Source organism: Leptodactylus fuscus, chromosome 3 (genome assembly GCF_031893055.1).
Source record: "Leptodactylus fuscus isolate aLepFus1 chromosome 3, aLepFus1.hap2, whole genome shotgun sequence".
NCBI classification, from domain to species: domain Eukaryota; kingdom Metazoa; phylum Chordata; class Amphibia; order Anura; family Leptodactylidae; genus Leptodactylus; species Leptodactylus fuscus.
Genome location: NC_134267.1, coordinates 187,195,154 through 187,222,554, shown reverse-complemented (window position 1 = coordinate 187,222,554; position 27,401 = coordinate 187,195,154). Strand labels below are relative to the sequence as shown.

Here is a 27,401-nt window from a genome sequence, read left to right as displayed (position 1 = left end):
CCGGTTTGTGTCTGAAATATTCCATAATTCTGTCGGTTTGGTAAAATATAGTCACAAGCCAGTGACTTGACTCTTTTTCCAGCTCAGTAAAATATGCATTTAAACGTGTGAATACATGTATATAATTTGTATAAATCAAGGCGTGCATAATGTATGGCTCCTGTGCTGCAGTTCTTGCTTGACAGCAGCTACAGAAGTCGCCATATTTACCGTGTCCCTGATATACCAAATGTTACATTAAAATGATGGAAACTTTAGACTGGTCTGCAATCCACCATTTTTATGCTTCTCTTGAAATAGAAGAAGAATTTGGATTGTAAACAAGGCAACCAATGCAAGTGTTTCAAGGTCATGTTACTTGCTGGCATTTGTAGTTCAATAGGTGACAAATCTTTGATAAAGGTTACCCATTATATTATGTTAGAGAATGGGAATTTAAGCACTAAAACATATTTGACAAGTGCATAGATACCAACATTTCAGTTGACATATAGGTGAAATTTTGGGTGAAGGTTCACCAGGTTCAACTTTTGGACAGTTGAATAGGCAAATTTGGGACAGCTGGCAAGTGGGCGTGTGTATTTTGTTGTACTTTCTGGTGCAACAGTTTGACAGTTGTGAACCTTATCACCCATGTGTGAAATGGATTGGACCATGGGTTATATGGATAAATGGATGGATGGATGGATGGATGGATGGTGTTGTCTAGGACCATCGGCCCAGTGGGTTGTAGGGTCACTTTCCATGGGTGGAGATGTGAGTGTGCATCCAGATTAGTCTGATCTATTAGGACAGGACTGTGTATTCGAGAATCCTTCTGTTGTCTTTAGATCCTTTTTCTCACCAGTCTTGATCCTAAACCTTAACCCGTTGGTGTTTCTGTGTCATCTGGGTTGTGGATCTGCTTTTGTTGACTAATGAAAAAGAGGGGAAGAAAACTCATCAAAGCCATGCCAAAGATATTGAATTTGTGGCTTGTATTGAACATGTGAACTAAGCTGGGGACAAAGAGGATGGACCTAAATCTCTGGCAATAACCCTTCTCCTCCCCTCCTCATTCCCCCAGCAATCTTACCCAGCAAATCCTCAGCAGAAAAGCATAAGGACAAAACAGAGGACAGAGAATTAAGCACGCACCAAAGACTTTAATTTGTGGCACAGAGAATAGGGATTTGGTGTGAGAATGTATTAACAAGGCACAATAAGGCACACAATAGCGTCACATACACACTTAATGAGTGTCTCTGGAAAGCAGGTTGCATCCACCATTGGCTTTAGTAAATGACCATAGATAGGGAAGAAGTTTAGCACTGAACATACTCATCTGGGATTCTGCATTCTACATTGAAAACATCACCAATTGGAGCAGTTTTTGCTGCTGCAGCATATGCTGCCGATATTCCACTGCTGTATATACGCAGTACATTAGTCCCGTGTGGATATATCCTTCAATTGTAAGACACAGGCAGAAATAACGTCATACTCCTTGACATTAGGTAACAAATCTGGTGCAAGTTGTATTGGAGATGCTTGATAGTGACTGTCATCCGTCTTCTCTAGAAAGACTTTCATATAAATGTACACTTAGATATTTTACAAGATTAGTCAGATTTAGACAATGCTCTTTTTCAGAATGTTCCCTCAACAATAAACTGATCATAGATCCTTAGCAATCACTTGTGGCAAGTGCTCGGTTTCTCTGCAGCGCCATCATAGGAGATATAAGGAATTACACCATTTCCATTGAAATCAGCCGACTGTCTTTAAGTCGCATGAACATGCTAGGTCCTCCAGAATGAGAACTGATCTTTGTAGCCACTCTTTCCACTGAATAATACATAAGGGTGTTGAATGGTAGAACTCCTCAATGAACTCCAAAGAGTTCTCTGAATGTGACCTAGTAGCATTTTATGTAATATATGTAAATGTTAATAATGGAAGATAATAGCACCAATAGTAATAATAATAGTAATGATATCATGCTTGGGTAATGATGTCATGGTTAGAAATTGATTTCATTTCTGAAGAGTGCATCCTTTACTTTTCATTACCGACACAAAGCCTGGATTTTATAGAGCAGGCGGTGCAGCGCCATGTTATAAAATGAAGCATATTCATTTCACTGGGAGCATTTTGTTCCTCCGTAACATGAAATGCAGCGGTAAATACACAGAGACTGACTGTGTTCATTCAGCCGTATTTAAAATGTTGTCAAGTCCAAAGGAGAAAAGTGAGGCCTCCTTGCATACAGTGGCTGGCTGTACACAAGCTGCCTTTGTTTATCTGTGACGGCTGAGTGACAGGCAGTTTCCACTGGCTTTGGATTCTGTGTGCAGGGGATGAGGCCGTGTTTGATGTGGGGATAGGGGCCTGACCTGAGCCTATCTGTCTGCCAAGCTGTGGTTTGTGATTCCTATCAATTTCTCCCATGGGGCTGTTTTCAAGTGAAACTAATCAAACACCTAGCAAGTCATCGGGGCGATGTAACACATAAGTAAAGTTCACTCCGCGCCCTTGGAATGAGATCTGTCAGAGAACAAATAAACAATCAACGCTAGCGATATTACATATAAAATAATTGCAAATAGAATCCACAGAACATGGCAATGTGGGTATAACAGAGCTAAGAGCATCATTGGCACACATAGGAATGATATTGTTACTATCTGTGGTTTTCCATTGGGCTGTAGACAAACCGGTTATCATTATTTCTCTGGGCAAATAAATGTAGCACCCAAAGAGTTAACAAACCAATACCACTCTGCGATATCTATGCTATCACTAGAGACAGTATAAAATATGTCCGATGATTATTTTGTTAGCTACACCGACTCAGTGTATGTCATTGATATGAAATGACTATACCATGTTTTATTCACAATGATGTCTTTATTTTTTTTCACAGCTTGCAAAGTTGGCTACTACAAGGCCCTCTTATCGGATAAAGCGTGCTCCAAGTGTCCTCCCCATAGCTTTGCACTTCGAGAAGGTTCTACCTCCTGCACCTGTGATCGGGGCTATTTTCGAGCTGACAGTGACCCTGCTTCCATGCCATGCACCCGTAAGTTACATGATGCCTCAATCTTTCAGTGAAAACTAAATCCCCTCTTGTCTCTCTGCATGTGGTCACTCTCTAAACAGGAGTCTTTGTCATCTTGATATATGCCTCTTCTATCTCTTGTACTGTACAATCCATACAGTATAGCGCTTACTTGACAGCAGCTGTCACAAGTACAGGGACATTTCTGAAGGTGCCACCCATTGTGCAGCCTGGGTTTATGTTGCACTAAAAGAAGCTCAGATCAGTAGTTCCCACAGCCTTGTGACCTCCCAACTAGGGCTTACCATGAAGCGTTACATTGTCATCTGGAATCATTTGTGATCATATATCAACGGCCTAGCAAATGCCACTAATATATCTCATTTTTAGAACTCTAGATATGAAACATTTTGAAAATTCACCAGATATGTCAGCTGATAGACCACTAGTCTGCCACCAGCGCCAAGTAGTCTGAGACCCCTTTCAGATGGACATATTGCATCCATATTTAGGTGTCTGCATTCTGGACACTGTTATTCCCCACAGTAATATTTGTAGCACCATAGATACAACTAGTCTGAATGTGGTCTCAGGCTATAGGAACTTTATATGTTGTGTACACATATGGCAAAATACTGTGTAATAATATTTGCTCACAAAGATCATAATCATAGAAACTAAGTGGTGAAGCTAGCACCGACGCTCTCTAAAAAGTCATCAATGCATTAGAGTATAGCAAACTCTAAAACTATTAAAATGCATTAAAGGCAGTTATTGTCATTGTAAAGTCTAAAAAATTGCTAAAAATAGGATTATTGTTACTAATTTTCTGATAGCGGTGTCTATGCAAGATAGCGCAAACCAATATAAGGAATGCAGAAAACAATCCCATCAATTGCTTGTTAATGTAGACTTGTTGGAGAGATACAGTAAGCCTGTACACACATGTATACAAGCTGGATTAATAAAAATACCATCAAATGTTTTTGTAGATTCACAGAGAACCAAATTCATTTTTGCCTGCTCCTGTTTAATTTACATAAAGAAAACAGTGCTCTGGTCCACAATCATTTGCAGGCGATTATTTGTCTGAAATGAAGCGTATGACTCCATCATAAAATCCATGCCCTCTGGGTTTCCACCAGCACGCTCCTCCGGTCTTTCATTCATATCTTTTTTTTCCTTTAAATAATCAGATTTGCTGCTCGGGCTGTTATTTCCTCAAGTAACTATATTGTTTTTAAATGGCCATTGCAGCCCTATTAATCTCGGTCGCTTCCTCTAATGCGTCTTGACAGTTATCCGCGTAATGAACCCTAATGAAATGACTGGTGGAACCTGCCTGTGAATTCCACCGCTGCCGCCGGGAGCTGGCTCGCTGAAATGTAAGGGCAGATTGAGAAGCCCGGCCAACCTTCGCTCGCTCCCAAGGTCAAGGATGAAAGCGTAGCATTTCTTCACCGGGTTGTGCATGGTGAACATCTCTCAGCGGGGTTTATTCACGCTGAGTGTATTTTTTTCACTGCTGGAAGTATCTGCAGTGCAGAGTTTTGATCATCCCTCGGCACTAGAATAGTTAACGCTGTTACCCTATAAGCTTTTCTCTTTATGGTTTTTAACCTTCATCTGAATTTCTCTTTTCGCTGGCTCATAAGCACGTACAGATCTGCACAAAAGCAATTATCGGGGAATCTGCAGTGCCTGTTTTTTTCTCCAGGGGTGCTGGCATAACGGATTGAGAGAGCGCTGCAGCAAAATTCTAGCAAGAGCGGTGGTTGTCTTTGACAAAATACTGAGTGTTCTTGTGCTGCTTGTATGATGGGATGATCAGCAACGAGCAAACGCATTCGTATCTATGCAAGATTATAGATCCTAATGAAGTTCATGAACATATAGCTTAAGTGTACGTCATTTAGTCCTGTGTTAGCCTTATTAGGCTTAGTATTTGCTTTGAACCAGATTTTTTGCATTATAAAGAAGAGATGATTTTTTAAAGAAATATATGACTAGGGCGTACAGAAATGTCAGTCGTTCTGCTCATCTTTCCTCCATTGGTATGTTAGAGACAGCGATAGCGAGACAGTATGAGATGACTGCTTGACAAGGCCAATGGGGGACAGAGGTTGTGTCTTTCCCAGCTTGGTTATTAGTAGAAGTCGTCCACAGTAGCTCCATTTCTGTCATCGCTCTGACTACAACACTTGATAGGATGAACACAATTAATTAGCTTGGCAGACGACTTGTGGCACATCTGGCTTACGTTCCCAGCCTTCCTAAAAGCACAAGCAACGCAGCGCAATTTAGGCCGAAAGAACCAGCTGCTTCATTGTGAGCCGCACTGACCTTAAGGGAGTTTATGGTGTCATTGGTTTAATAGGAATCTCCTTTGTAAAAGTTTAGACTTCAGCAATTGTATTAGAAAGCACTCCAGTACTCTTGAGAACTCGGTTAGCCTCTAGGGAACGCGGGATTAATTGTAGGTTGAAATGTCTTGAAACGCATACCAGTCCTTCATAAATTCTTTGTAAAGTGACTCTGGAATCTCGCAAAATAACTTCATTTTTTTTCCTTCCACTTAGGTAGGTGTACTATGATGGAAAATAGGTTCAATATTCAGATTTAAGAGGCTTTCTATTAGAGATGGGTAGCTTCATAGACCCTCACTGGTAAAGGAATCATATCCATTAAGAGGATCTGATGCCTCCCTTAACATGTCTATTTCAGTAATAAATTGTATCCCTTATAGAATTACAATTTTGAAACATCTTCTCTTATATCTCTGCATTGTGCTGTCCTTCTGTTATTCCTCTTAGAAATCTATGAGCCTTATTCACACAGCAGTGCCATTTTTCACGGACCTAATGTCTGTTGAAGTTATTGACATGACAGTGAACAACTTGAAGGCCATGGTTTTAAAAACCATGAATGTCTATGGGTCTGTTCACATGGCTGTCAAAAATTGTCCAAAAAACAGACATGTGAACAGACCCGGTTTTAAAAACAGTCACATGTTCTGAGTCTGTCACACGGCCATTTTTACTACGGGGGGCATGTCACCGCATACTATCATGCTGCCAGTACCAGACGCTCCAGAATTGTTATTTTGTTATTACAGATATATAAGGTGACAGGTCCCCTTTAAATGGCACGTGCCTTTAAAATATGCTTTTTGTAAATAAGTAATCTCATGGTTATATTAGTATTTTTTTGGATTAGGACTTCTTGAAGCTGACAAGGAAATCTGTAACATTACAAGTTATCTAGGTGTTGGGAGCCAGTCAGACATATTTAATCATCAGCTTGTCATCTTTGGAAAGTAGCCAACAATTGGTGCCAGTAGCAAACTTCTAGGCACTTTGGCCATTCAGCTCCTGGGATTTGGCCAGAACCTGAAGCGTATTGTTGAGAGATTGATCATGGGATAAAAACAACATTTGTTTTCAGGTAATTTAGCTTGGCGTGACGTTGTATTATGTAACATAAGCTACAGGTTCCACCTTGGTTCTTCTCAATTTAAACACAGCCAGACTGGTTCCTCCGTCCTCCATTTAGGGTCATTAATCACTTGCTAGGCTTGGGACATTGCATCTCAGGTTATATTATCTGAAGAAGGAGAGCTGGGATCTTGTTTTTACAACTGTCACACGCTGCTACTTTATTTATCAATCCGCAACTACTTTCCTGCCTTCTTAAAAGCAAGATGGAAAGTCTTCTTATTGCCTTCAGCTCGGAGCGATGAATCCTTCCCAGTCACCCATGTCCAAATGTTAATTTACCAGCCTGTAAATCTTACGTGGATAATTTAAAGTGTTTTATACACACCCCAGGTTGTCTTGAGACTCGTAAACAATTTCCATTAATGCACATGACTATTGACTGTATCAAGGCTAGAGGGTCTTCTGCCCTCTATCGCTACATAATCCTAAGTATCTAGCTTTATAAGTGCAAAGTTGCTATATACGGTAAGCTCATTAGCCGGTACTGTCCTTTTCACAGTTTAGCTCAGATACTTTCCCGGTGTAATCTCCTGAACCTTCACAGCATATTGTTGTCAATGCTCAATATTACACAATGTTATGTGCAAGAAATTAATTATTTTGCTCAGGGCTTATTTGGATCCTGAGTGACAGACCATTGGCATCAGGTACAGAAACAAAAATAACACAAAAACACTGCATTAGGCTTCCCTTTGTCTTTTTTATATTACTAATCCGAGCCCACGACACACACCCTCTCCAGTCCGAACTCGCCTAGCAGAGAAACAAAATACTGTAATTTCCAGGACTGTGTCAGAGCCTTTATGTGGAAATTGCCAAGCTCAACAAAAACAAAATTCGACTCTAGAATTGACTGTAAACAGAACCTGAACCATAGAGATAAATTTGGGAGGAGAAGACATAATACCAGCAATTCCGCTATTCTTATTGAAAGACCATGAAGCGAGTCTTCAAGGTCACTCGATTAGAAATGGAAAGGTCAGTCTGGTCTTGGTGTGATTAGTATGAGGAGAGAAATCTAAGGGGATTGGAAATCCACAGATCTAGGAAATTAGTTTCAATTAAGGAAGACCAAGGTTTTGTACGGTCTCTAGCGCTGAATAGATGGCGTATGTGAAAAGACTTAAGACGTAAGAATAGACACAACAGGTTTATAAAGAGGACGCCTGAAGAAGAGATTTCCGTGAGCTTTTCTACAGGTTTTTCAATTTGTTCTCTATAAAAAATATATTTAAAAATATTCTGAATATCTGTATTAATGGATAAGACATCCCGCAGTGAATTGCATCTCAGTAGCAAGAGATGAGTCTACGATATTTGTTTTCTTGAAAAATGTGCAAGTGTGAAAAAGATATCATCTCCGTAGATAGCCTGAAATCAACCTGCCAGGAATGGCACTTCTGTTTTTACTCATTCTCCTGGATAACGTCAAGGTTTTATTCTTCATTTGCCTGTCTCCTCCTTGATGTTCTGCTCAACTGTCACCCCCTCCTCTATATAGACCATCTCCATTCATGTTGGAAGGGGAGGGTGGGGGGCTCTTTCTGACCCATCTCTCTCTTCAGACCTGCCAGCATCTGCGTGCCTAGTTTTCCGCTTGGCTGCCCCTGTGTTCAGAAGCTGCCTGGGCCTCGTCCCACATACCAATTACTGACTTTTTGCTTTCTGAGGATCTTGATTCAATGTGGCACATTTTCCCACGTGAAAGTGGACATAGCCGTTTGGAAAGGTGCCCTCTTGAGCACTGTGGTGTTAAGAATGGAAAGTACTGCTGGGGTGTTATAAACTATATGCATTTCTTGGTTTTAACCCTGTTAACCCTATAATACATTTGTTTTGAAGCATTGAATGAAGCATATATGCTTATCTTTCGGTAGGTTGCATGATCCTGTCCAATATATTCCATGTATAATCTCATGGCTATGTTTCATCCAACAGGACCACCATCAGCCCCGCAAAACCTGATTTCCAATGTCAATGAAACCTCAGTAAATTTGGAGTGGACTGCTCCTCAGAATACAGGTGGAAGGCATGATGTCTCCTTCAATGTAGTCTGTAAGAGGTGCGGTGCCGACCTTACTCGCTGTCGCCCATGTGGAAGTGGAGTTCACTACAGCCCCCAGCAGAATGGCTTGAAGACAACCAAGGTCTCCATCACTGACCTCCAGGCCCATACCAACTACACATTTGAAATTTGGGCTGTGAATGGAGTCTCCAAACAGAACCCTAGTCCGGACCAGGCCGTTTCAGTTACGGTTACAACCAACCAAGCTGGTAAGTGTGCATTCAGTGTTTGCCTTATGTAAATGTGAGAAGTATACCATGTTAATACCATTTGTACAAGCAATAACCAGTAACTATTATCTTGACAGTATGATGGAGAGGTGCAAAGCTTAGTCCTTGCGCTATTAATGGGCCAGGTGTGTTAACATTCACTCCACCCCATCATTAAATAAGGCGGCATACATATTCTCACTGTCTCATTGTCTAGCTGTAGTGTCACCACAATAGATGCCATGTGAAGACGTTGGAACACGAAGCAGTCACCAGCTTGCACCATGTGAAAATCTGCAGCCGCTTTTAATTTTAATAAGCAGAGAAAGCGTCCTGATTTGAATATGCAAATTGCATAATTCATTGATATTTTTTTATTTCCATGGACAGTTCATTTACCCATCAGGAGAGATATTTTTCTTGATCAATTTATGACAGTGCTTCAAAGTCTGAATGGTGCTTCTCCGTGACAAGAACTCCACAGGGAAGGGGAACATGGGGAGAAAAATGGGGTCCTATTCAGATATCAGTACAGGAGATTACAAAGCTGCCCTCGAATACATTTGGAAGATTGTTTTAGCTGGGTTAACAATGATTGGTGGAAATTTAGCATGTGCACTTTTTTTTAAGGTAACCCTGCCATTATTTGCAACAAATTCATCAAAATGTTGCACAACTTTTTCCTCATTTTGTACACTACCCACCGTTCACTTGTCTTGAAGTTAAAAAACACAGTTATTCGCTGTAGTGTGATTATAGCTTTACTCCGATGGTTAATAAATGTGTCTCATGATTTGTTAGTCACCTCTTTGGAGTAAATTATGCCAGAAAAAAGGCTTAACTACATTGCTAAATATGGGCCCATAGTGACTAGTTATTACATTACACAGTGGTTACAATATAAAGTGCACTGGTGGAAGGCTACTTTCAGATATGTCTTCCATACTTCTGGACAATGGAAGTGCCGGATGTTTAAAATGACAGACACCAAAGGAACCCTAAAGATCCCATTGTTTTTAACGGGGTCTGTTAGTCTTATATTTGGGCATTTGTTGTTTTGCCTGGTTTTCTGCCTGCAATTTTTAACAGATTCTGTGATGGAGACTCTTAATGGATCCGCCAACACAGATGTGAACTTAGCCTAAGATATACAAGTGATGAGTTTATATCCTACATAATAATGAAGTTGATGAGTCAGCGAGTTCCATAGGAACCAATCACAGCACAGCTTTCATTTTAGGAGAGTGTTGTGAGAAATGAAAGCAGTGCAGTGATTGGTTGTTCTGGGCAACAAAGACAGCATTGCTTTTAAACAGCTTTCTAAGCCTATCCTTAGGCCTTCTTCTTGTAGTAAGGCCCAGGTGTGACTGCAAACCCTGCACCCCTGTTATTCCATCCCAGATCACCACGACAGTCGATATTTTGGCTGTGCTGAAGGAAAGTCAGAATGGGTTTAATGACAATACAATTACAAAGTTAAACTATGCGTTTCCATAAAGATGATTTGTGTGTTTAGATAGGCTTGGGGGAGTCAGCCTGCATAAATAGTGGAGTGAAATGGCCGATTGTGATCACAATCCATCACCCATGAAATGTCGGAAAGTAAACCAGATGAGGACTGCAAAGAAAGACTCTCTGTTGGTCCTTTTGCTCCCCTCGGTTTACACGGGGGGCCTCTCCGCTGAATACTATTTCATTTAAGGACTCAGCAGTCTTGGCTTTGCCAACAGACATAAACAAAACGCGTTTGGGATCAGTTACCCAAACCAGTCACCTCTTGCTCTTTCCCTCCATCACATCACAGCTTGCTGGACACAGGATACGCCAATTAGCACCGAAAGTGTGTAAATAAATTGAACAAGGCTTTTTCCTTAGAGAGGCGACAGATAGTTTTAAACAGCTGTTGGCTGCTCAATGCGAGACTCCTTTAGAAATATGCCAAACACAGTCATCATAGCATTGTGTTGTATGGGGCCTCGTGAAATTACAGAACTGCGTAATGACACAGACAATCGCCACCCTAATTGCCAGCCCTTTGTGGTGCACTTTTTAGCATCCCCAGATGCACCCACTGGTGTGTTTTCATTGATACTTGGCCCTTTTCAGCTGCTGCATTGTGCACAATAATACAACATTTTCCAAAAGTACCATCAAGATCTGGCGAAAAGAAATGTATATTATAGCAGAGGAATAGGAATGTTTTATTGTTATTTGCTTGCTGTATGTTATAATGTAGTAGAAGGCCTTGTGCACGTCGAGCCTAAGTGGCGACATATGGGGGCAGACGTATTTAAAATGGCCTAAAAGCAAAACTGTCTTAATTTTGGTTGCGTTGGCCAGCTGTTTGGTTGCTATGGGCAGCAAGGACAATTTTGCTTTTAGACCATTTTAATATATTTTCCCCATGGTGTCTTTTTGGCTGCTGTTGGTATACAGTACCCAGTATGGTTTTATATTACAGAGATATTTTCTCCCAGACACAAGCTTGCTAAATGATTACTTTTGGAATGTTCACAATATATAAATAGCCATCTTCTAAAGGGGTATTCCCAAAATTGACATTTATCACCTAATACCTCATGCACGAGAGAGGACTTCTTAAATGGTCCATTCTTAATGTTCACTCTCAGGCTGAGGTCCCACGTTGCGGAAATGCAGCTTATTTTGTTGCAGTTTTTTGAGTCAAAGCCAGGAGTGGATTGAGCAGAAGGGAGAAATATAAGAACTTCCTATACATTTCCCATTCCCTTTGTAGCCATTCTTGACTTTGGCTCAAAAAAATGCAGCAAGATCTGCAACAAAAAAAGCTGCATTTTTGCAACGTGGGGTTTTAGCCTTAATCATTTTTCTTACATTAGCTGAAAAATGGACATTAAAAACAGACCTATAGGTTTGTATTGGGTTCATCAGGCACGAAAAGTAGACAAAAATAGGGCATGTTAGATTCTTAATGGACATTGTTCACAATCTGTTAAAAACATGGTATCTATTGCTCTAAAAATGGACGTGTGATGGAAAAAAATGACTGTCACATGTCTCTTTCACTGAGGCCTAAGATAAATGTCTGGCCACTGGGTCCCCACCGATCATGAGCACAGGGTGCCATATCCCTATGAATGGAGAGTCAGTACAACATTAAACTCCATGCAATGCTGTACTTGACTATCTTCGCCGGGACTGATAATGTGTATCCACCACTTTATCAAAGTTCCTCCTGGGTCCATGGGCTGCAGCAAGGAATAACAGGGAGTATGGCACCCCCCTGTTCTTATGATTACTGGGGGTTCTAGGCCCATAGCAATCACTTATCACTTATACTGTGAATAGGTAATAAAAGTCGATTAGGAGAAAAACCTTAATCCAAAAGCAGCATAAAACTGTCTGTTGTTTTCTACATCTAAAAAAAAAATCCCCACTTGCTTTAGAAGTTACTATCTGTTTAATAGCAATGCTTAACCTCTAGAAGATAACAAACAACATCTCACAGTCTGGGTGGAGGTATTTGCCCCAGGGGCTGAACCGTCTATTCCGCTTGCTCACTGTTTACCAACATTGGCGTGTTGTGGGTTCTGTGCTGAAGATGTAATCATTGGCTGCTGTGATCGCTGCTTTCTGTACACTGGGTGGTATAAACAATCTGCACCGATAATGAGTAATACTCCATACAGACAAGGTCTACAATATAGGACATCTGCCCCGCTCTATTTAGTGACATAGATGAAGCTTACCAGTTTTCTTCCAGCGCCAAGAAACATTTGCTTTTCATAATTACACTTCATTGGCTGCTTTTGAAGTATTGAGACGTATATTTCGCAATACATAACACTTTTTTTTTTTCGGTGTCCTAGTTTTGTAGCTAATAAGCGATGGCGTTTACAGTGTGTTGGCAGGCACAGGGTTAAACAGCAACATTCCCTGAGCTAAGCAGTAATTACACTGGCTTACTATTATCTGCGACTGGTTTTGTCGGGGCGTCGTGAAAGAAAAAAATAGCTATAATGAAGACGTATGCTGCAGCTAATGGCTGTGGGCTTAGATACACCTCATGAGGAGGTATGAGTATGGGGGGGCACTTCCTGGTAAAATATTAATGATGTTATTAGCCAGACCACCACTGTCGGAGTGTCAAAGCAAATGCTATCACCTGCTCTGCTCCAAAGGCAAAGAGCGTTTTGTATGGCAGGACAAATAGCCATGACCCCTGCTGGTTTCTGTGTCCCTGGAGTTAGGATTTCAATATTTTGGGCTGTGGAGCTGGCAAATTGCAGCTGTCCTCCCACATTTGTCCTTGGTAACAGGAGGAGAATTGGGGGATTCAGGGAAGGAAGGTTAGGAAAAAGAATAAGGTTTCAGTATAGCATGTAAGTGGTAATTTAGTCTTTCAGGAGTTATCAAGGTCCACGTCCACTTTCCAGAAATTGCTAGTTAAGGCCATTTTATATATTTCTTACCACAATCCTTATTATTATGCCAAAATGTATTATTTCAGACACCGTAGATAGATATGCGGCACTGACATTCGGCAGCAAATATGTCACATGTGAAAGTGGCCTTATATACAACTTATGGAAGCTGGATGACATAATCTATAGATGCCATTGCGGTTGTCATTAGTGTTTATCACCCCAGGAGGCAGAAAAACTGGTAGAAAATTGTACAGAAAACTGTTTTAGGCCTAATGCATATGTCAGACATGTATGCAGCTGCATGTGAAGTCCCTGTGGCTAACCATGTAAACTAATGCTCTTTGTAACATGACCTGCTATATAAAACCTATATAAGAACCTCTGATTTATTATGTATGGAACTGGAGGTGTACCGAGGCATAGTCGCCCCATAAATGCCTATAGTTACCCAATAAAAGGCCTATACAATAGAGATGAGCGAGTAGTATTCGATCGAATACCTCCCCTGCATAGTTATTGGTGTAATCGGTTGAATACCACGCGGTAAATGCAGTAAAAATTCAATGCCCCTCCCACTTTCCCTGGCGTTTTTAATACCAATGACTATGCAGGGGAGGTGTTCGATCGAATACTACGCACTCATCTCTACTATACAACCTAGAGGAGTTCTATGGCCATGTCCAGTAGGCCATGCTCAAAGGGAACCTATTTTATTAAACGTACAGTCAAATTTATTGCCTAAAATCCATTCTCTTTCAATGATTAAGAGTCCAGTGGGCGGTCCTATGTAATGACTTACAGTTATCTATAGACTTAATCACTGAATAGGACCGCCCATTGAGTTTTAATGATATTGACCAAATCTTTGCCCATAAAAATAATCTGTTCTTCTCTTCCTGCTCTATAAAACCAAGCCCAAGGATTGAATACCATTTTATGTTTAACTTTTTTGTATAAGGGAATACGGTCATTGCTGTGTAGCTTTTGTATTAGTGTTAGTAGTGACCTATTTGAAAGGATTGTACAAGCTGACTGATCATTCCTGAAGATGGATTCCACCGGCAGCCAGAACGCCTTCACATGTTTGTCACCAAGCCCTTTAACAAGCCGTGTACCAGCGCTTAACACAGCACTTAACTCTTATTTCCCAATATGCTCTGCCTCTTTTCACTCTCCAGAAACTTTCTTTCGCTTCCCTGGAGACAAATCTGTTCCTGCGATGCCACATGATTGATTGGGGAAACAGAGGGGGCACAGAGCTGGTGTTTGAGTAATGTTAAGAAATCAGGAGGACACAAGACTAATCAAATACACAGTCAGGGCTTGTGTTTTAACAAGATGATGGATTGCACTTCTGTGTTTTCCTGTCCTGCTCCTCAACATCTACTTTACTTTAATAACTTTTTTTTTTCCAAGGGCTAGCCTGCAATGTGCTGCAATTCCCTTGCCATTAATTAATTACTTCCTCCTCCGCTGCTTAATAACTACACGCCTAAGATTTATCTTACATTTACCCAAGAACGATACAACTAAAGTCTTATATTCTCATTGTGGTCATCTTAAAAACCCTGACCATTTTAAATAGTTTTAATACGTTTTTGCATTACAAAATTGCATCACAAATGACATCATCCGAAAGAATGTGGATACTTAGCATAACAAGACATGTGACACGTGATAACCCATCCGCAAGACTGAATTTAGGATAATGGGGAAAAAAGAGAGGTGGTAAAGGGGAAATGAGGGTAGAACAGCAGAGAATGCTAATCCAGACCACAGTTTTGGGAGGAGACAGTTCTCTGAATTGTTCTTAGATTGCTTTCTATGGAAAACTTTGATTGCTTTATGGCCTTAAAGAGACAGTAACAGAAAAATGTGGCATAAAAGTGCCTGGGTTTGGGCGTGCTGCAGAAAACTGTATGGCCCTTTACTTCATAGTGTGTTTTTTTTTTTATTTTTTACATTGTTAGGCTATGTTCACATGGAGTTATTTGCAGACTGATTTTGCGGCGGAATCCACCTCAAAAAACGCCTTCCATTCATTTCAAAGAATCAGTAGCAGTTTTTGTCCTATAGCTGGTATATTTCTTTTTTCAGCTGGAGGAAAAACTAAAAGCGACATGACCTATCTTCAGGCGGATTGAAAAACCCATTGAAATCAATGGGATGCGGAAACACCGCTAGTGTTTTTTTTATGTGGTTTTCGATGCGGTTTTGACACAGTTTTTGCAAAAACTGCATCAAAAACCGGTAGTATTTTTTTTAAAGAGAAGTTTCTAGGTCAATACAGTGTGCTGGAGCAATGATGGCAAGAACCGCGCTGAAAACCGAGACAAAAAAAAAAACCCGTCAAAAAATGCACCATGTAAAAAAAAGCATGAAAAATACTTTCCTAATTCCTGAAGCAGATTTTTTCAGCTTGCAAAAAACTCTGTGTGAACATCCCCTTACAGTTTTTGACAGTATTTGACACTGAATGTTAACAGAGCAGTTGGGACAGTTCTACTAAAGGCCTATTCACACAACCGTTGCTGATTCTCAGCCGTCAACTGCTGTTTGATAAGTTTGGTGTTTAGTCTAACATTATAACACTTTTTAGTTGCCTTAAAAATGTTGGCGCAGTTTTGAAGCATTAGTTGCAATTAGAGATGAGCGAACACTGTTCGGATCAGCCGATCTGAACAGCACGCTCCCATACAAATGAATGGAAGCACTCATTTCTATGGGAGCGTGCTGTGAGCATGCTGTTTGGAACGGCTGTTCCGAACAGTGTTCGCTCATCTCTAGTTGCAATGTAGCCCTACCTAAACTCTACCCCTTTTACGCTGAGGCCCCACGTTTTGGAAACACAGCTTTTTTATGTTGAAGGTCTATTTTGTCTCTTTTTGTTTAGTAAATCTCCCCATTGAGTGTAAAGTATCAGTTTCCCCCCAAAAAGATTGGAATGTGTTTGAAGGAGGTTTAAGGGTTAAAAACACCTCAAAGGAAACTTGTATTGTAGAAAGGTTGTTAGGAGTCAAGAATAACAAAGCAAAATGAGAAAATACTATACAAACTTTTACTTTGTGGAATGTGGTTGAAGAACCAAACTAAATCTACCGGTGAAATGGAGAGTGAAGCCGCTTACATCATGCGGTATAGACATGTATACACATTGGCAAAGGCGGCAGCATAAACAGAGGTGGCCCCGAGCATGTGAGCTTAGGTGTTTGGTTATGGATTTGCCCTTTTTATTAAAAAATAATGAAAAACCTTGTCTGGACAAATACTGGGATACACCTTAATGGATAAATCCATGCTTCATTAACACTAGGAATTTCCAGTGTAGAAAGAGGCAGCAGCTAGAGCGCTTTCTGTTCCCTGGTGACTGTGGGACTAAAACAGCGGAGGCCTCCTCTTGTGGGGTCTTGGGCTTGAGGTAGTTTGGCCTTTTGTATGTTTAAGTTTTAGTACTCACCTAGCAAAAGCAGAACTTCAGATACTTAAAGAATATTGTTCATGTTTCTGGTAAAGCTATAGTCAGGAACCATTACTGTTCACACTGGGGTTGTCACACAAATGCCTGTGACTATTACTGAATAGTTCTAAGAGCTGGCTGATACATTGGGGCAAACACTCAGCTGCGTGAGCAGGATTACACAAGGGTTTCCGGATATCAAGATAAAATAGATTGCTTCCATTTACTGACATTGACTTTAAGTTTTCCTTAAGAAGATTAACTCTCCTCCAGAAGGAAGAAATCTATGTCACGGTAACCAAACCAGACCAGTTCTTGCTACAACTCAAAGGCACCTCATCCAACCAACCAGTACCCTGATCTGCACTGGCAAGGGTCATAAATCCTGAAACGGCGTGGGGCAACATGGTGGCTCAGTGGTTAGCACTGCAGTCTTGCAGCGCTGGAGTCCTGGATTTGAATCTCACCAGGAGCAACATCTGCAAGGAGTTTGTATGTTCTCCCCGTGTTTGCATGGATTTCCTCCCATTGTACAAAGACATACTTAAATGAGAAAAAAAAATGTACATTGTAATCCCTATATGGGTCTCACAATCTACGTTAAATAAAAATAAAAAAAAATCCTGAAACGGGTGGAAGATATGGAACAGTTTTCTCTCTTCTGGAGAAGAACTAATTTACATGTTTTTTTTCCCTATGAAACTTTATCTGTTAGTAGGTCACCATATACCAGCTACATGACATCAATGAGAACATCACTAAATGTCTTCAAGTATCTAGCGTCAAGGTTCAAGCATTTCACATGTGGAAAGTTGTGACTATTCATAGCATACGTTGCGAGTCCAGGTCATGTTGCAGGTTATTGTCAGTGTACTTGTTTCTCTTGTAATTGCCTTGGGGCTGTGGAGAGTTTATTGTGGCTGTTTACTTCCTCCTCAGTATTTCATGTCTTCATTTGTGACCGGGTCTAGGCCTGTTCTGCAGACCTTTGGAAACATTTTATGACACCTGAGAAGAGGGTAGTATTTTTGTAGCCGGCTCTGTTCTGCCTGTGGGGACGTCCGCATACACATGGATGCTACCAGTAAATCTACAGTATTTAATTGCCCTGCCTGCGGAAGTCCATGTCAGACCTGGATGGGAATACCTAATGAAATACACAAGCTTTGAACTTTACCATATATGTATGGTGGTGGGCGCTATCGCTGCAGCCCCTGAACCCTTCACTGCAGGGTAACTGGCACAACAGCTGAATTACCCCAATAAAACCGACAGTCCTACTATTCTGAGCTCTTCAAAGACTCCAGAATGCTTTCCACTTTAGAAGTGTTATCCGCAGATTACCTACAAGCTATATTCTGTGTCTGAGATTTGACAGACATGAAAAGTCTCATTATGAGGTGTTGAATGCTAGTTCTACATAGAAGAAATGAGGATAAGTGTGTTCTGTGTCAAAGGAAATACTACTCAAGTAGCTTCATACAGATGTAAATGCATCAAATAATATATAATGGCTTTTCTCCATAATGTAGGCAGTAAGAATACAGGATCCTCTTTTCTCTTTACAGTAGATGAGTCTCATGAATATCCATTGAGCATAATAAAAAAAGTTTCTAATAAAATAGGTTGACGGATTCATTGGCTGAGTCTTGGTGTCCATGACCGTGTCACTTCTACTTCCAGTGACATCCCACAATAGCCTTATTTGTCATGGGCAGTGACCTATATGTCATACTATAGGCTTAGTACAAGAGGACTATAACAATAAAATGCTCTGTCACTAGAGCCGATCATTAATTTGTGGTAGTTTGCGGTCTCTTATTTATTAGCCCTTACTGATGATGTCATCACGGTGTCCGGATTAGCTGCTGATTCAAGGAGTCTTTGCTAGTAGTGAGTAAGCACTGGAGTCACGCAGCCCATCTTAATCTGCACTCTTTACTGAAATACGTTGGAATAGATTTGGCTTATTATGGGTGTTTCCGGCATCCTACAGTAGAGGCCACAGCCTTAGTTTCGCAAGCATTACTAATTAATATCATCTCGTCTATAAATCTGCATAGCTATTTTCAGCAACAAGGATGTATATTAGATTTGTTGTTCAGGAAAAGGGTGGCTGAATAATTAAATTGAATTTAATTAATGTTCTACATATATATATATATATATATATATATATATATATATATATATATATACTGTATATATATATCTATCTCTTATAGCAAGAAGTATGATTGAAATGTAAAATTTGCTTTTTTTAGCTCCTTCTACTGTGACCCAAATTCAGCCTAAGGAGATCACCAGACACAGTGTGTCGCTAACCTGGCCAGAACCGGATCGCGCTAATGGGGTTATATTAGAGTATGAAGTCAAGTACTATGAGAAGGTAATATAAGATAAGATGTCTCCATCTTACTGTATCATCATTTCTTAGATTGCGTACCATTAGTTTTACAAAAAAAACTTCTTTTTGTTTATCCTCAGGACCAAAATGATCGCAGTTATCGCATTGTAAAGACTGGGTCACGCAGTGCAGATATTAAAGGCCTGAACCCACTCACTGCATATGTGTTCCATGTCCGAGCCCGGACTGCAGCAGGTTATGGCGAGTTCAGTGGCCCGTTTGAGTTCACCACGAATACAGGTAAAGCAAATTTATTCCCTTTGAAATGTAATGTAAAGCTAACTATACAAGTTAGGTGTATGCTGGGCTAACCTGACAACTTTGGAGAGACTGGACAACCTTCTAATATGTAAGGGGACCTCTCATCTCTCCCTCTACAGCGAATGTGATGGATAGTATGGATTTCATCATGCCCAATCTTTTTGTTTTTTGGAGGTGCTTGGCAATGGTTACTCCCAAGGCTAGGCCAAACTAAGTGTCCATGTGTATGTGGGGAGAGGTAGCTGACCACTAAATGACCGTGGTCGATATTATTTTATATGAATGACCAGACTATGTGCGATGGTGCATAAGTTTGGCGCATACTGTCCTAGCAAAGTATAGTTTATTGGCAGCTTCCTATATATAGCCTTAGTGCCTATACAAAGGAAATAAATGGCTTCCATAACCTGAAGTCTCAGTATGGTTTTAGCACCTCTCAGCTGTGTGGCTTTGAATTCATTCTAATGCATTGTGTTTCCTTTGCTATTTATAGTTCCATCTCCTATGATCGGTGAAGGAACCAGTCCTACTGTGCTGTTGGTGTCTGTGGCGGGCAGCATTGTCCTTGTGGTCATTCTCATCGCTGCCTTTGTCATCAGCAGAAGGTATGGGGTCGGCTTTGCCAATTTTAAAATGAATAGTAAAATAAAACATTGTAAACCGCTGCTAAATTATTCATAGGCTGCTGTGTTGGGAAAATCTTCAGAGATTGTGATGAAAACAGTAAGTCACAAAACTACAACAAAACCATCTTCTGCTTCATTTTTTATTCTATTTGCTTGTTTGCTCTCCGAATGAAAACAGCATTACTTTTTAAAGCCTGCCCCCTCCCTATTGGGATCCGCCGAATGTTCGAAGAGGCAGAGAAACAATTAGAGAAAAAAATTACCGTAGATAATTAAGGCCTGTAGAAAAACAACCGATATAAGAGTAAGAGTAATGTAGTCGAGTAGACGAACCGGTTTTCCTAGACTGTATATATTATATATAAATAGTCATATCTTTGATTTAAAGGGGGAAGAAGTTTTTGAGAAAGTACGGTATGTTAGATATTTTTAGGAGTCGGAGAATGCCTATTTCTGCCTTTGTCTCTCTCCTATGCCAGTACTTTTCTCTTCTGGGTGGAGTTCAGACCTGAAACAAAGACATATTCTCTGATTAGCATCTAAACATAGCATTCTCAGTACAAACCCCTACCAAGATCTTTGATCTCCACAGCACGAGAGCAGCAGCAAAAGCACCCCGCAGTTTAAGCATGATGTCTGCAGCAGGAGTCCCGCTTCAAATGGAAAATTAATTCCACTAATTCCCGAGATCTCAATTTTATGTTATTTGAGCATCTACCAGTATGCCGCCACTCTATGCAAATGGTTGTTTGTTTATTTAAAAGGGATGTGTAGGTGGTACGTCTGTGTTTGACGGCTGTGGCAAGCGAGGCACTGAAAAGCAACTGATACCGCATAATCAGAAAATCATTTCGAGACCCTCTACCCAGGTTGTACTTTATCAGGTCTCTGGCGGTTTATCATTCTATGAAGCTGTCAGTGCAGCTACCATTAACAGCCATGCAGAGGGTGGGCTCAGGTCGATAGAAGGCCAGCAGTGATTGGCTCTCAATGGATCACTTTATATAAAAATGAAACGTCGACCCTTTGGACTTTTATTGATTCTTCTTTAGTGTCAGCCGTAAAGCTGTCTTAGGGAACGCAGCCAAGGAAGCTCGAAGCTGACAGGCTCACGGCTCCTAATGGGGATTCAAACAGTTTTTCCATCTGCAATAGAATACAGAAAAAAATGTGCCGCACCATGTGGGTTCAAAAATGTTCACATGCCTCCCCTTTGTCTGAAGTCAGTGCCCATCAAGGATGCATTTTTAGCTGTATGATCTGATCTGCTAAATGTAAGGATCCAAACAAAGGGACAGATCCTGAATCCAGTCCTCAACTGAAGATGTCATAGTGAAATGACAGGAATGTACAAGTGAATACAGCGAGGGGCATTCCAGTGACATTCATACTATAATACATGGAGGAATCTGCTGGGAATGCAACCTGGTGTGGACAAAGAAGGGACTATTCATAGGATCCTTTCTGTCCCACTGAGCTCACAGACTGCCATAAGACTTCACATAGGTGGGGAGGTATGCATTCAAGTGGCCGGCCTTTATGTCTTTGGCTGGTGCTGAGTTTCCAATAGGTTATTCACTTTATTTATTTTGCTTATTTAGCACCATCATATTCCACAGCAATTTACATATACTGCCAACAATGTCCCATATAGGGCTCACAATCTACATACAGGTTGTGTCTGGTATTGCGGCTCATCTCTATATAAGTGACTCCGGTTGAGCTGCAATACCCCACACTACCTGTAGACAAGTTAGGCGTAGTTTTTGACAGAATGCAGCCATGTTTTTCTAATCCCAGTTTAGCCTTGAGTTTCTAGCGCTATGTCCTTACCAAGCTGGACAGTTCTGAGCGTTTATTCCTATGCACTTTAATGAGGTTATGTAAGCAGTTGACAGCGAGGAAGGCAGATGGTGTCTCTGTAGTTTCATAGCAGCTTGGCACCCCTGTATATGGCTTCAATCTCTTCATTTCCAATGCTGCTTTTTAAGCAGTGTTTTTGGATGTGGTTTTCTTCAAGCTGACTTCCATATTAGGGTGGATATGAGTCAGCCCTACATTTTCTGCCATTAACCATTTGTATGCTGCATCTGCTTGTAATAAAAAGTATAATTAGAGACTCTAGATGGGCTATTCTTCCCACAGTATCATATGACATATCAGCAGGGTATAGATATTTACCATCTTGATATAAATAGAATTGGATGGGTATCACATGTGCACTTGCTTTGTCCCATATTATCAATCTTGGTCATTGAAAGTCTGTTCAAAGCTGACCTGTCTGCTTCCTGCACCTATTCTCATTGTGTCCGTATCTGATATTCGAGGAAGACTTCTCACACTACATTACCGTTCCACAAAGCACATACTTTCCAGTCTTTTGTTTATAGCGAAATCCTGTGGGAAAAGTTACCTCTTGTTTGACCCTCTCACCTGTAGTGATTTGTAGAGGAGGGGGAGCGCTGACCACCTCTTCTTCAGCAATGGTGGGACCACTTGAAATTCTAGTATCTCTTCTTACCACGACTTTTGGAAACTGAACGCTGCCCACATATCATTTGGCTCAGATGTCAGCATTTCACTTTTCTGATGAAGACCTGTAGACTTTGCCAAGAAGCGACAATGATAACCAGCCATGTCCCTGATCACACACAGGCAATGAAAGGTCACACAGGTGACAAGATATGCGTGGGGAAGGGTTTTATGGCAAAGCTGTCATTACATTCTCAAAGCCTTCAATTAGTGTTTTATCAGTAATCCTGTGTGCTTGGACAAAGCCCCCATAGATACAATATAACCACCGATTGTCCTAATTGGCCTTGTCTATTCATATCATCCCGGTTACCTCTACGTTTCTGTCTAAATGTTTAACGAAACCTCACACCAATGTAGCGCCAACAGATAAATACACGTCTATCCTGTAAGCGGGTATCTTTCCTGAACAGTTTCCTCCTATTTTTTTACCCACAGCCAATCTAACAAGTACAATAAGTATTCATGTGAAGTTTTATTGTATATTACTTACAAATGGTACTTGTCTGACTCTCTTAAAGGGGCTCTATCAGCAAAATCATGCTGATAGAGCCCCACATATGTGTGAATAGCCTTTAAAAAGGCTATTCAGGCACCGTAAATGTTATATTAAACTAGGGCTACGACTAAGGGGCTAGAGCGCCCAGAAACGTGTCAGCCATGATTATTTATTAGACACTTTTGGGGAGTTTGTTCACTGGCACTTTTTTGTACTTGTAATCATTTATTTTAAATAATGAAATAAAGAAGAAGTTTTATGAAATATAAAGGAGTGCGGACCAACTTTCCTCTTGTATTTATATTAAACTACCCCCAGTTTTAAAATAAAACCCTAAAAAAAGAATATTATCTACTTACGCATCGTGCACGCTGGGCGGGCATTCAGGGTGTGTCTTCTTCTTCATCCACGCCTCTTCTTCCTCCGATGTCCTCCGGTCCCGTCCTCCTCCGGCGCTCGCGAACTGACACTGATGTAAAAAAAAAGGTCTGGGCGCATGCGCAGTAGCACGCGGCTTCTACTACGGCTACTGCGCAGGCGCCCAGGCCATTTTTTTTTATCGGTGTCAGTTCACGAGCGCCGGAGGAGGACGGGACTGGAGGACATCGGATGAAGAAGAGGCGTGGATGAAGATGAAGACACACCCTGAATGCCCGCCTAGCGTGCACGATCCGTAAGTAGATACTAGATAACATTCTTTTTTAGGGTTTTATTTTAAAACTGGGGGGTAGTTTAATATAACTTTTATGGTGCCTGACTAGCCTTTTTAAAGGCTATTCACGCATATGTGGGGATCTATCTGCATGATTTTTCTGATAGAGCCCCTTTAATCCTGCATGACTGGCAGACTTGACATTTAGGAGCTACAAAAAGCTGGTTGAATACTTTTAATGGCCGACATACTGATACAAATAAGTTCTATGCTCTAGCATCCAGTTGGCAATGTTACTTAAAGGGGTTTTCCCATGAACATAATCATATTTACATTTGTAGACAAGTGAAAGTTTAAAGATTTCTACAAATTGTTAAAGATTTTTCCCCAGATATCTTAGTAGTCAGAGTATTTTTTCTTGGTAGGTTGCTATTGGATACGACCATGTCAAGCTGTGATATCCTTTTTGTGGCCAGTTATCTTCTCAGGCATATAGGGTCTCTGACAAGTGCCAGACCTTAGAAAGTTCTTGTATTCATGGTCGTATCCATTGACAATTGATCATATTATTGACTTTAAATTTGGTTATAGTCATAAGAATACTCCTTTAGACTGTATGAGTGTGCATAGAGAGATGACACACACTGACTAGGACCGCCCACTGGACTCCTAGATGTAGAAAGTGCAGTGATTTCACTCAGTTACAATTTATACTGACTCTTTTGCATCAAAATGATATCAATCTGCTGAGCTCATTCAGCTTTTTTATTGTGTTGCCTGCAGATCATACAGCATGGATAAGGTTCCCTGTAAGGATGGATTGATATATCATCTTGTTGTACCAGTGTTATGTACAATACATGATAGTAATTGCTTTCTTCTTTATTCCTTCAGACGAAGCAAGTACAGTAAGGCTAAACAAGAGGCGGATGAGGAGAAGCATTTAAATCAAGGTAATGGTTGTTATACTTCTTAATATCCTCTATAATGTACTTTTTTTTATATATTTGCTTTGTTTGATGTGGAATACGGAATTAATCTTCTGCCTTCCTTACCAGGAGTGAAGACTTATGTAGACCCATTTACGTATGAAGACCCTAACCAAGCAGTGCGGGAATTTGCAAAAGAGATTGATGCTTCATGTATCAAGATTGAGAAAGTAATTGGTGTTGGTGAGTACTTGTCACATTCATATAACATATATATATATATACAGAGAGAGAGAGAGAGAGAGAGAGAGAGTAATCTTTGCCCCTTAATTGGTGAACGTTAACCCCTTTCTTACTTACAGGTGAGTTTGGAGAAGTATGCAGTGGTCGACTTAAGGTTCCTGGAAAAAGGGAAATTTATGTGGCCATCAAGACTTTGAAGGCTGGATACACGGATAAACAAAGACGAGACTTCCTCAGCGAGGCCAGTATAATGGGCCAGTTTGATCATCCGAATATCATCCATCTGGAAGGTGTTGTCACTAAATGTAAGTGTCATGTAACCTTAATAGTCCATATTCATCATTACATGTAGAGTTAGAGCTTCGGTGATACAACATCAGAGAATGAATTTTTCAGTAGACAACAGCATTGATTGCGGACAGGTCACATGATCTGAAGCGCAGGTTTCCCCGCAGGTTATACAGCAGAGATAATATATTCCTTCAAATTGGCATGCCGCTCGGTTCTGCAGTATTTATAGATATGTGTCCTGCCGAAACTCCTTCAATTTTGCTTGCATATTCAGAAGCATAATAGATCATCCCACCGTAGATGTAAAATTTTGGTACGAAATGACAGATGGCGCAGCTACAGTATTACCTAAAGCAGCAGGACCAAGCCATCCATCTTGATGTCAGATAAAAATGGCTTTGGTGATTCTCACGGATACTCTTTCCCTAGGCGAGAGTGCTGCAGGTTTTTGAAAGAGGGGCATGTAGGACATATTGCAGGGTGGAGTGAAACTGAGACTTGCTAAAGTATAGGCAGGAAGCAGATGGCTGCAGCTCTTCTCATTTTTGGAAAGAAGAAGGAAAACATGGTCTGTATCTTAACCTTGTTTGGCACCGCTTACTGTATCATAGAGCCCATCAGTGACAATGGATGGCACATTGCAGGGATAGCAGCTTTCATTACATCTCATTACAGTCATCTGCTGTGGCAAAGTCCTTTGGAATTGCTCGGCACCGCCATCAAGTGTCGTCTTAATTTCCAGCCCAATAACAGTGTAATGTAGAAAGAACTACTCAATTCTTCCTAGCAGCTAATGGGTTATATAGACTTTTTATGCTTGCCATCTGTTATTTCTACCTTGGCTTATCCTTTATGCCAGTACTTTGGCTCTGGTGGTATGGCAGTGTGTTGCAGTTAGGTGTATGAATAACATACTCAGAGACTAATTTTAGTATTATTCATTGTGAGGTGTGAATGTTGTGCGATGCTGGTCCTAGCTTTTTCCGTACATTGCGAGCTCCTGATTTAGATTCCAGCAGTGTCTTATTATCATCTCTGTGACTTATGAAACCATAAAATCTGAATAAAGCCCTCACATGCCCAGTATTAAAATATGCCGCTGCTCTAATAGCTGCAAGAGAGGAGAAAAAAATAAGTGTGCTGCGTGAAAAATAGTTCTAAGACAGAAAAGTGCTTACATTTCCATACACATTTAGATGGTAATTATGCGAAGAAACAGACACCCACTATGAACCTGTCACTAGATTCATGTTTCATAGACTAGGTCAGAAATGCAATGAAATAACAGTTCTAGCAAAGTACTGAAGGAAGAAAATAGTCGAGGAAGAATATTTCGCATAAAATGTCTTAATGCAATTTCATGGGGTTTTCGGTTCAAATTATTTACATCCAATAAAGTATGTTACATTTGTGTCGTAGGCAAACCAGTCATGATCATCACAGAATACATGGAGAACGGCTCCTTGGATGCTTTCCTTCGGGTAAGTTGGAAAAGCTTTGGAGAGCCTACACTGAGGATTGGATGGCCTCAATTGACCTTGGCACTATTGCCTGTCTTCTTCAGGAATTGTTCCACAATAACAACTTACCACCTATTGACAGGATAGCTGATATTTATTGTCTAATACCTAAGGCTTCCACCGCTTGAACCTTCGCCACTCACAAGAATGAGCGTCTAGTGTCCCCCATTAAAGTGAAGTGATGGTCACGCACTGTCGATTCACTCAATTTCTATGGGTCGGACAGAAATAGCTGAATACAGTACTCAGCTATCTACAGCGGTCCGATAGACACATCCATCAAATTTTGGAGGTGGGAACTGAGTTCTTGTGATTTCTTGTGAGTTCTTAAAGCCTATCCAATGGATAAGGCCATATGACCTTGCACTGTTGGGTGGTAGTATTTAAGAATTCAATAGTATCTGTGACCAAAGTCCAAGAATACCACATACTCCATTTCTTTACATTTAGTGTTACACAGACCAGACAACTTTAATGACACATTCTTGTAAATGTAATTATTTTTTATGGTCCTGTTTTTTTACATGTTACCGCTTGCCAAATCTTGGCTCAAGCTGACCTAGACTAAAACACCTTATGTGAGGCACGGCACTGGTTCTAGGTCAGCACTGGATTAATGGCAGGAAAGCCACAATCATGTGATTAAACTCCCATTAAAATCTGCACTTCAAAAAGTTACACCCTGGGAAGTTTTAACCCATTAATTATCAGAAAGCCATCAAAAAGGGCTCCGGCCTTGCACAAGAAAATGGCAATGACTGTTCCCG

General features: G+C 40.7%; 1 protein-coding gene across 2 annotated transcripts in view; it reads left to right on the top strand.

Annotated features, from left to right (window-relative positions):
- Positions 1–27,401, top strand: part of EPHA4 (EPH receptor A4) — a 53,649-nt gene that overhangs the window by 17,808 nt on the left and 8,440 nt on the right. For both annotated transcript variants that reach the window (XM_075268881.1, XM_075268880.1), the window contains exons 4-12: positions 2,906–3,061; positions 8,476–8,811; positions 18,939–19,063; positions 19,162–19,321; positions 19,836–19,947; positions 24,546–24,604; positions 24,710–24,823; positions 24,943–25,128; positions 26,534–26,595. In XM_075268881.1, coding sequence (XP_075124982.1) covers positions 2,906–3,061; positions 8,476–8,811; positions 18,939–19,063; positions 19,162–19,321; positions 19,836–19,947; positions 24,546–24,604; positions 24,710–24,823; positions 24,943–25,128; positions 26,534–26,595 — 1,310 coding nt within the window. The remainder of the gene's footprint in view (positions 1–2,905; positions 3,062–8,475; positions 8,812–18,938; positions 19,064–19,161; positions 19,322–19,835; positions 19,948–24,545; positions 24,605–24,709; positions 24,824–24,942; positions 25,129–26,533; positions 26,596–27,401) is intronic.